General features: G+C 39.1%; 1 protein-coding gene across 2 annotated transcripts in view; it reads right to left on the reverse strand.

The window, feature by feature from the left end:
• Nucleotides 1–5,899: 5,899 nt before the first annotated feature.
• ZNF507 (zinc finger protein 507) overlaps nt 5,900–11,538 on the reverse strand; it is a 40,716-nt gene continuing 35,077 nt past the window's right edge. For both annotated transcript variants that reach the window (XM_025369008.1, XM_025369007.1), the window contains 2 exons: nt 10,346–10,480; nt 5,900–10,230 (listed from right to left, as the gene is read on the reverse strand). In XM_025369008.1, the coding sequence (XP_025224793.1) occupies nt 9,864–10,230; nt 10,346–10,480 (502 nt within the window). In that variant the 3' untranslated portion in view covers nt 5,900–9,863. The remainder of the gene's footprint in view (nt 10,231–10,345; nt 10,481–11,538) is intronic.

Raw genomic sequence — 11,538 nt, forward strand, 5'->3', positions numbered from 1 at the left:
TTCCTTTCTTTCTTTTCCTTTTCTTTTTCTTTCCTTTCTCTTTCCCTTCCCCTTCCCTCCCTCCCTCCTTCCTCCTTTCCTTTCCTCTCTCTCTCTTTCTTTTCTTTCATCTTGCTCTATCACCCAGGGTGTTGTGCAGTGGTGCAATCACAGTTTGCTACAGGCTCAAGTGATTCCTCCCACCTCAGCCTCCCGAGTAACTGGGACTACACCAGGCTAATTTTTTTATTTTTATTTTTGTAGAGATGGGGTTTCATCATGTTGCCCAGGCTGGTATCAAACTCCAGGCCTCAAGCAATCCTCCTGCCTTTGCCTCCCAAAATGCTGGGATTACAGTGAGCCACTGATGTCTTGAATTTCAAAAACTCTTTTTTTTTTTTTTTTTTTTTTTTGAGACGGAGTCTCGCTCTGTAGCCCAGGCTGGAGTGCAGTGGCCGGATCTCAGCTCACTGCAAGCTCCGCCTCCCGGGTTCATGCCATTCTCCGGCCTCAGCCTCCCGAGTAGCTGGGACTACAGGCGCCCGCCATCTCGCCCGGCTATTTTTTGTATTTCTTAGTAGAGACGGGGTTTCACTGTGTTCGCCAGGATGGTCTCGATCTCCTGACCTCCTGATCCGCCCATCTCGGCCTCCCAAAGTGCTGGGATTACAGGCTTGAGCCACCGCGCCCGGCCCAAAAACTCTTAAGGTATTTAATACAAGTATAGGTGCAGCTGGCTTGCCTGTTTACAATAGATAGGTGTTACTATTTTAGGGTTTTAATTAGCGATCATGCCCTTTGTATCTCATGTCCATACTTATTCTTGTTAGTTTTGTAAGGAATAACCTAGTTAGGAATATGGCTGTGAAGCTCTTGTTCCACTTTTTTGTTGTTGTTGTTGAGACAGAATCACACTCGCTCTGTCGCCCAGGCTGGAGTGCAGTGGTACAACCTCGGCTGACTGCAACCTCTGCCTCCTGAGTTTAAACAATTCTCCTGCCTCAGCCTCCCAAGTAGCTGGGATTACAGGTGCCCACCAACATGCCTGGCTAATTTTTGTATTTTTAGTAGGGATGGGGTTTCACCACGTCAGCCAGACTGGTCTCAAACTCCTGACCTCAAATGATCCACCCGCCTCGGCCTCCCAGAGTGCTGGGATTACAGGCATGAGCCACTGCACCGTGCCTTGTTCCACTTTATCTTTCAAGAGTAAGTTTCATCAGTGGATTATGGTTAAAGACAAGTGCTGATTTGGTTTTATTTTTGCCACTTTTGCTGTTTTCCTGCCTGATCACAAGGCCACTTGATAGAACTAGTAAGCTATGCCCTGGGCCTGCAGGAGGGCACCTGACGTGAAGAGGCTAGCATTTGGACTGGTTTGCAGGTATACTTTTAAATTTTTTATTTTTTGAGATGGAGTTTTGCTCTTGTTGCCCAGGCTGGAGTACAATGGCACGATCTTGGCTCACTGCAACCTCCGCCTCCCGGGTTCAAATGATTCTCCTGCCTCAGCCTTCCGAGTAGCTGGGATTAGAGGTGCATGCTACCACGCCCGGTGATTCCTCAAAGATCTGGAACCAGAAATACCGTTTGATGCAGCAGTCCCATTACTGGGTATATACCCAATGGAATGTAAATCATTCTATTACAAAGATACATGCACACATATGTTCATTGCAGAACGATTCACAATAGCAAAGACATGAAATCAACCTAAATGCCCAACAATGATAGACTGAATAAAGAAAATGTGGTACGTATACACCATAGAATACTATACAGACATAAAGAAGAATGAGATTATGTCCTTTGCAGGGACATGGATGAAACTGGAAGCCATAATCCTCAGCAAACTAGCGCGGGAACAGAAAACCAAACAAACACCCCATGTTCTCACTTATAAGTGGGGGCTGATCAGTGAGAACACATGGACACAGGGAGGGGAACAACACACACTGGGGCCTGTTGGGGGTGGGATGGGGGGAGGGAAAGCATGAGGATGAATAGCTAATGCATGCAGGGCTTAATACCTAGGTGATGGGTTGATAGGTGCAGCAAACCACCATGGCACATGTTTACCTATGTAACAAGCCTGCACATCCTGCACATGTACCCTGGAACTTAAAAAAACAACTGTCAGACAGTACACTGGAGCTTTTGTCTGCGTTTGCAGGCTGAGCACAGGGTTGCTCCAGGGGGGCCCAAATGCCGAAGAGCCTCATGTTAGAGTTTTTCACCTCTGCGGTGGAACTGGTGGACTCTAGTATCACCATTCCAGGGAGGCACAGCTGCACCAGCTGTGTTCTCAGGCTTCACATGGAGAAGGGTTTTAGAAAGTGCAGATAGCCTTGAAACCACTGGTTTCCTACCACTGTTTATTTCAGCATAACTATTTTTTGTGGAATGCTTGCTCTGGAAGAGCAGAAATACAGCTTAAGCTTTGAACCATATCCTGCTGTACTTTTTCTCATCAGCCCGAAATAGAATTTTCTAACACCGTTTGTGGTGGGAAATACTGAATTTAAATGGGACTGCAGATATAAACAAAAAGAACAAGATGTGGATTGACGTGCCTATTTCAGTAAAACACAGCCACATTATTTCTGAAATACGCATGAGATGACAAGTAGGAAAAAAATTGGAGATGTGCACAGTTGTGACAATAAGCCTTTAAATATCAATAGTAGGTGCTAATAAAAATCCTGAAAAATGAATGTTTTATTTTGTTGAGGGTCTGTTCAGGTCCAGCTTTCCATTGTGTATATATTTCAGATAACACACTTTCATTTTAAAACTATACTTGATTATTACTGATCAATCCATGGTAATAACATGGGTAATTATAAATATTCTTTTTGTTTTTCCTTTTACCAAAGTACAAAGCTGATAAATCAGAAAGGTGAAACAGTTGGGTCTGAGCTCATGGCTAAGGATCCATGATTTTCTGATTTGTGCAAATATTTTCTTTTTTTCTTTTTTTTGAGACAGTTTCGCTTTGTTGCCCAGGCTGGAGTGCAGTAGCATGATCTTGGCTCACTGCAACCACCGCCTCCCGGGTTCAAGCAGTCCTCCAGGCTCAGCCTCCCAAGTAGCTGGGACTATAGGCGTGTGCCACTACAACCGGCTAATTTTTGTATTTTTAGTAGAGATATGGTTTCACCACGTTGGCCAGGCTGGTCTTGAACTCTTGACCTCAAGTCATCTGCCCGCCTCAGCCTCCCGAAGTGCTGGGATTACAGGTGTAAGCCACTGCATCTAGTGACAATTTTTTTTTTTTTTTTTTGAGACGGAGTCTCGCGCTGTCGCCCAGGCTGGAGTGCAGTGGCCGGAGATGTTTTTACATGTTTTTTCTACATTTACCTAATATGTAGAATCCTTTTAAAACAAACACCGCATTGTAGAAGTACCTGTCTTATATAGATCTGTACAAATGTTTACAGAATGACACCTTTTCTATCTGGATTAAGTAACACGACTGGTGTAAATCTGGTTGACTTAGGGAGCAAAAAGCCACCCACATGTGACACAATTTTGTTATATGGCAATAAGAATTTATATTAGATGCCTGACATTAAACTTTTTAATTCAAAAGAAAACCTTCTTACCTACATAATCTACTTTGGTAAGGCAAACAACTTCAACTGATTACCCATTATTGGAAAAAAAAAATCAGGAGATTAAAGAAACCAAAGCTGTCATATTCTTGTAAACACTTAGTTCAAATAAAACTAGATACAGTATACTTATTAATGTACCACTAGAAAAATGAGGTCTGTAGTCCCCTAGCACAGCATGCAAACTGGACTGTGCTGTACACATAGGTCTCTGGAAATGGTTCCAGCATCTTATGCGCCGCTGATTTGGATTCTAAGATACACATCAAAACACACTACCTAAGTCAGTCTATCGTATGGCACCAATTAGTAACTTCTCTATGAATTTACAGGGCCAAAAATGTTCTCATTTTACATATTCACTGATTGACTTGGAAGAAATTTATGTAGAAGAGTACGGACTTTTTCTTAGCTCTGCCAGTTTAATCAACAGCTCTAGACCAAAGCCAACTACCACCTCCTCCCTACCTTTGAAGCTGGCTTTGGAGTCACACATGCTATTCATTATGAAGAGGTGCATTTAAGACTCTTTTCTTTATATCCTGGATTATTCAATTCACTTGTCACCCCAGCCAAGTGGATTAGTCACTGGGGTTACGTTGCACCATGGTTACACGTGCAGGCGGTGTGCTGCAGTCCCACACCACTGGCAGGGTGAAGCCGTGGGGGCTGACATCAACACCATAAAGTTGTCAGGAGGCAAGTGAGACTTTTTATAGCTGCATTTTGATTTAATTTATTATTTAATTATGCATTGTTATTTCAAACAAACTGGCTTTAAATATCAGAGATGAAATAGGTTCAAGTCATCAAATATAGTTAAGACCTGAGATAGGTAGACTATAAAAATTACAAAGGAAGAAACAAACTAATTTAGTTATAAAGCACTACTATAAAAAGCTTTCTTTGTAAAAAGCCATTTTCTTTCTGGTAGCTCTAGAGCACAAATTATACCATTGTTCTAGTTCAGAGGTCTACTCACAAGGCTTTTTCTATCAAATAGGTGGTGAATTAGGCTTTGTGGGCCATATAGTCTCTGTCACAACTACTCAGTGCTGCTGTTGTACCTTGAAAATAGCCGTATATGATATGTACACACACAAGCATGGCTGTGTGCCAATAAAACTTTATTTGCCAAAACAGGAGGCATGCTGGCTTTGAAGAGAGGGCCCTAGTTTGCTAATCTCTCTTCTGTACCAGCACTGTCCAAAAGAAATACAATGTAAGCCACACATGTAATTTAAAATTGTCTAGTAGCTACATTAAAAAAAGGGTAAAACTGGCCGGGCGCGGTGGCTCAAGCCTGTAATCCCAGCACTTTGGGAGGCCGAGACGGGTGGATCACGAGGTCGGGAGATCGAGACCATCCTGGCTAACACGGTGAAACCCCGTCTCTACTAAAAAATACAAAAAACTAGCCGGGCGAGGTGGCGGGCGCCTGTAGTCCCAGTTACTCGGGAGGCTGAGGCAGGAGAATGGCGGGAACCCGGGAGGCGGAGCTTGCAGTGAGCTGAGATCCGGCCACTGCACTCCAGCCTGGGCGACAGAGCGAGACTCCGTCTCAAAAAAAAAAAAAAAAAAAAAAAAGGGTAAAACTAATTTTAATATTTTATTTAAACCAAAATATCATTTCAACACGTAATCAATATAAAATACTGTTAATACATTTCCTTTCTTTTTGTACTAAGTCTTTGCAACTGCTATGTATTTTACACTTAGATCATATTATAGTGGCTGCCACACTGGACCATATGTTCTACAGCTTCCATGCTAGGATTCTCTAATTTGGAGGTTAGTGACACAGTTTCAGATTGGGTTCTTCAAAGACAGGGGATATGATTACGTTGTCCCTGGGAAGCATAGGATGAAATATTTGGTCTTGGTCACTTTCAACTGAGGTGGCTCAGGATTCTAGGGCACAAATGGATAACCAGACCCACAATACAGTCAGATGATATTAGCTTCATTTGTCAATGCAACAAATATGATGTCAACAGCTATCTGTATACATTACAAAATGATCAAGGTGTGAACGTATCACTGTAGTTTTTGGCCTTCGCTAAGGAATGCTAATTGTCAATAGCAGAACTAGTCATTAGCACTTTGACTATATCAGAATTGAAAGCATATAAGCGTGTCACATTTGGAAGAGAAACTGAACTGGGTAGCAAGGAAAAAAGCTTCAAAATTAGACTGAATTTTTAAAATGATTTTAAAAGGTAAATGCTTATTCAATTTATCGTGTAACAGTCTAATGCTAGTTAGCAACAGATTAACAAGTTATCAAGAGTCATCATAAACCTTCGTTTAACCCTTGGGAAGCTTTTAATTATTTAAATACAACTTTCTAAGCAATAAAGTCATCATTTCCAGGAAAAGAATGGACACAACCCGTGGTTAATAAAACTTGGAGGCAAGTTTTTTTTTTAACAAAAAATTTATTACCAAAATACAATATTAAAGTCAATACATGACAAACTCCTGTAAAGCAAAATAAATTATTCTAACATTGTACAGTATTTCCAAAGGTAGTTAAAGAAGCACTACAGACCTTGCCTCACTGTTCTGAACAGATGAACTGTTCTCCCATGAACACAGTCCTAGAGTTTCAGCTTTAAGGCATGCAGCTCGATGTGCAGGATAATTTTACAAAATGCAAATCATCCTATTTTAATAAGATACAGTGTCAGAATTAACTGTAGTCTTTACATGTCAGTATTCCAGAAATTTTTATACTTTGGCTATAGAAGCAATGCCATAGTGTTACACAATACTTATTTCTTAAAAAAATACATGTATTCATGTTCATGAATATCAAACGCAAATTTCTATTAAATATATTTTATCGAATATTACTTAGAGCACCTTGCTGTACAATTTAAAAAGATTAAATAAGTGTCTATGAAAACTAAAAACACAATAAGTCTCAACAGAGAAGCCTGCTTGTCTTTGTCAAGCCAATTACAGCACAGGAAGGTGCAATGTAAACATGGATGCCCACCATTTACTTTGTGAGAAAAAAACAGAAAATAATTATGAAGCCACCAGCAGCCACCTTCAATAGAAGAAAGATCCAGAACAAAGGCTTCGGTTGGTGTCACAACATTGCACTATCTGGCCAAAGAACTTGGACTACCGATCAAATGGAATATTAGCATGATACTGTTGAACACTGGGACACCTGCCGTATTCTGGATGATTAGAGAAAGGGAGAAAATGATAGAGCCCTGAAAAGTATTCTTTATAATGATCAGAATGCATCATCTTCCCCCCTCCCCACCTTTGCCATATGCAGTTTCTTTTCAAAGCTATTTTCACTATCACATCTTAGAATTTTTTAAGTGTTCAGAGGAGAAAGCAGATACTGTGAGCTCTGTCTAATAAGTCTAATACCAATAAATAAAATGTTATTCCTATGAAGGAATTGCTACTGAATATTTTTTTTCGCGGGGGGGGGGGGGGGGGGGGGTGGTGGGTAACAGGACCTCATCTGTTACCCCAGTTGGAGTGCAATGGTGCCATCACGGCTCACTGGAAGCCTCTATCTCCCAGGCTCAAGTGATCCTCCCACCTTAGCCTCCTGAGTAGCTGGGGTACAGGCACATGCCAACTAACTATGCTTGGCTAATTTTTAATTTCTTGTAGAGACGGGGTCTCCCCTTGTTGCCCAGGCTGGTCTTAAACTTCTGGACTCAAGCAGTCCTCCAGCCTTGGCCTTCTAAAGTATTGGGATTACAGGTGTGAGCTGCTGTGCCCAGGCTACTAATTATTTTAATAGCTATCTCTGCTACAATTATAATTGCATAATCTTCATTATCACTTTTAGAAACCTCAATTGTTCTTGGTAGACACATTGTTAACTTAAGGCTTGCCACAAAATGATAATGGGAAGGTAAAGAACCTCCTTGATATATGCTTCCTCCTATGGGCCAGGAGAAAGCTTTTAAGGACAATTCTAAGGCCAGAATCAAACGAAACTTTAGAGGCTTTGAACTTCTGGGTTAGTTTTTTCCCCATGAGGTGGGGAAATTTTAAATCCATGATTCCAAGTGGAAAATTTAAGTAACAATCAATGGAATTAGTTTAAAGAAATAAAGAAAGGTAATTTAAAAGTTCACATCTTTGAAATTTTGGGGATGCTTATTATTATTTTCTAAAAATGACATAAAACTAAAGCCAAGGAAATATAATAAAACAAAATTCTTCTAAGGTTGTTGATTTTCAGAACAACATATTTTTATAAAGAAATACTGAGTCATTGTACCAGCAATGAAAAAACTGACTTACAATATGAGTGGCAACAGTATGGGTAATAATAATGAAGCCATTTTAAATGTTTTATTTGAATTTGAAATTAAAATGTTTCCATTCTGAAAAAAGGAGAAAATGCATGTAAGTCCACATTCAGTGGATTTGAGGAATACAGTATATATAAATCCATTTCATATTTTTAAAAACCATGTATCAGAAATGGATTAACTTTCATAAATAAATTAAAGCTACCTAAATAAAAAGGCTGCAAAGTTACAATCATTTATGTTTGCTTAAATATCACCAAAATGAGATTAGAAAGAAAAAAAAAAAACAAACAAACCAACAAATCAGAAAATGTTGCAAGATGCCTGGCCCCACTTAAATAATTCCTAGTAATAATTTTATAAATATTAATCCAATCATACCTGGACTTTGGGAACAGAATTCTTCCTAAAATGTGCCTACAGCATATCCCATTCGAAAACCTTCACAGTGTTCCAAGTTGATCGGTCACAGCCTCATCTCAGGTGTTAGAAATCAATATTCAGATATTCGGAAATAGCACCATGAGGATGGTGCACGGAAGAGCGCACCGACCTTTTCACTTGTAGGCAGAATTTACTTTAACAAAACAATGCCTAAATGAGTAATCAGAACTACAAAAACAAAAACACCCTGTTTTCTTCACTCCTTGAAATAATTAAATCACAAAATGTGTAATTAATAAGACTACATCTATTTGATGGTGAGTTTTAATGCTTAAGCACTTTGCATTGGTTTTCCATATGTCCTGTCGCACTCTTAACAAAATAGAATTTCCCAGATAGGAGGAATCCTATAGACTTGCCAAATGCTATTTGTTATTAAAATTTTTACAAACAACCTGAATTTTTGCTATTAATTTTAGTCACATTTGGTTATATTCCTCTTCTGCTAAATATAACTAAATTAATATATCCCAGGAAGGAAAAGCTCAACACAGCAGTACTCATTTTCAGCAGCTTCTAAATTTCACCCCTCATCCCCTAAGGGATTTTTGGAAATAGTTCAAACTATTTCCAGTGCAGGATGATCAAATGTAAATTTTCATACATTGTTTCTTTTACACACTTTCAGATAACAAGTGTGGTCTCATTTAGCAGAGAGTATTAGAAGGTCTGTGCACTATGGAGACAGTATGCCAAATTCTAACAGACACTGAAAAGAACCTCTGAGGACACGCAAGACGATTTAGCATTACTATGATCTGGTTTGAGATCTGGTTTGAGATCTGGTTTGAGATCTGGTTTGAGATCTGGTTTGAGTCTGGTGGGAATTCACCTGTTTCGTCCTCGGCTCACAAGAAATTCATTGTAAATTTAAGACAACACTTCTTGAATGCCTATTTACAATCTAGTTTTGAATTGAGAGGTCTTTTCTTGTTTAAGGTTACTCCTTAAAACATGTCCTAGATTGAGTATGATGAATTTCTATCAATTTAGGGATTTCAGTAGATCATTTCAAAGCCCTCTAATTATGTTTCCTTGTTGACTCTGTTGGTGACACTGAAAACACCCCTCCCAGAACTGCCTCCCATTTCTCACTGGAGGCCTCACAGTCTGCATTTGAGAAGTGAGAAGAAAACTAAGCTCTGCTTAAGACTGTGACCTTTTTATAACTTTTAGAATGGTTCCTGAAAAGCCCTTTCTTAACTCTTTTGCTTGCATTTCTACACTCTAATAAGCTTTAATAAATACACTCAACACTAAGAAGGGGTGACAGAGGGTTAATACAGGATTACACCTCTGCTTCCTCTTTGACCCACTCCCCCTCACTCAAAATATTTAAATATCATTACTGCTTGTCCATTTGGAATTCCTTTTATTACAAGTTTGGTTCCAAAGTCACATCTGTCATTTTCTCGAAAATCACATCAATGATTTCTTCTGTGGCTAGGAAGTGGTTTGACAGCGCAAATGTGAAACTGTGGTGAAGGAATCCTCTTCTACTGCTTTCGTGTTTGAGTCATTATTCCACCTAATTTGTGTTTAGAGCTGTGTTGTGGTCCTTATTCAGGATGATGTTTACAATTTCACCCTCGTGCTCTTTCATATGATCCAAGAGGTTTTCTTTGCTGGTTGATTCAAAACCACAAATACAACAGCAGAAGAGTAAAACGCAGTACTCCATACCAGGAGGGGCCAGACTGGAGATTTTTTCTAAACTATATGAGGTATTACTTGTAGGGCTCAGTTTTTCATTCTCGCTGGGACCCAGAACTTCAGTGGGAGTCTGGGAAATCAGTTCTGCAGATGACACTGCATTTTCCGAACTTCCAGTGATGGGATCAGAACTCTCTTCACTGCTCTTTAATGGAGTCTTTCCAGGGGATTTCCCCAGAACTCTTAAAAACAAAACAAACACACCACACCGTGAGGAGGCTATAATGTAGAACTAGTAGATTTAATCCTGGCTTTAATTTACATATAGCAATAAAGGGAGGGGGTAGGATGAAATACCTGCCACTTTGTGAAATTGCATCGTTAATAGCCTTGTTTACTTGTTCGTAGTTGTAATTTTGGTCACTTGCATGTTTCCACATATGAGACTTCAAAGAAGGAGGATGGCTACACACATACCCACACAGAGAGCATCTGGAAGACAGGCAGGCAAAGGAAAATAAGAACGGTCCCATAACACCAGTGAAAAATTATCATGATTTTGTAACAATCATTATAGCCCTTCTTCCGGACCCTTATTAGACATATCATATTTCACTGAATCTAAGATGTTACTTAGAATCATTCTAAGAGGTACACTGATTTCAGAGAGGTCCTAGAATAGATGTCCTGGAATCAATGAAAGAAGGTGTTTTATATGATAAAGAATGAGTAACAATCAAGACAAACATTCCAGATTACTTTAGCTATTACAATATTTGGAAAGATTTTTGATGTAGTAATATGCAAAATATTTGCTCTAAATTAATCACACACACAAAGAAAAACTTACACAATTAATACTTTATACCACTCTACTACTTGAGAAAGCAAAAAGGAATGAAATGATTTTCAACATGAACTCTGCACTCTTTACAGACCCACAAAAAATGGAAGCAGTCATCTTGAAAAAGCTTCAACAATTTAGATTTCATAAATAAAACAAATAATCTTAAAAAGTTTCTATTAAAAAACAATTGTTCCACATAGTTGGGTACACTTGGTAAAATCTGAATTTAACAATGAAGGATTTTTAGAAAAATTAATATGCTTTATTTTTTAGATGTCTTTAGGTTTACAAAAAAAACTGGTCAGATAGAACTGAGTTCTCACATGCCTCCTCCTCCCCTGCTCCAAATTCCTCTCATTATTAACATCAGTGTGCTATATTAGTTATAAATGATGAATCTATATTGATACATTTTTTAGTAACAAAAGTCCATAGTTTACATTAGGGTCCGCTATTTGTGTTGTACAATTCTGTGGGTTGTTTTGTTTTTGTTTTTTGAGACAGAGTCTTGCTCTGTTGCCCAGGCTGGAGTGCAGTCTTGCTCTGTTGCAATCTTGGCTCACTGCAACCTCTGCCTCCTGGATTCAAGTGATTCTCGTGCCTCAGACTCCTGAGCAGCTGGGATTACAGGCGTGCACTTCCATGCCTGACTAATTTTTATATATATATATATATTTTTTTTTTTTTTTTTTTTTTTTTTTTG

This window comes from Theropithecus gelada, chromosome 19 (assembly GCF_003255815.1).
Source record: "Theropithecus gelada isolate Dixy chromosome 19, Tgel_1.0, whole genome shotgun sequence".
NCBI classification, from domain to species: domain Eukaryota; kingdom Metazoa; phylum Chordata; class Mammalia; order Primates; family Cercopithecidae; genus Theropithecus; species Theropithecus gelada.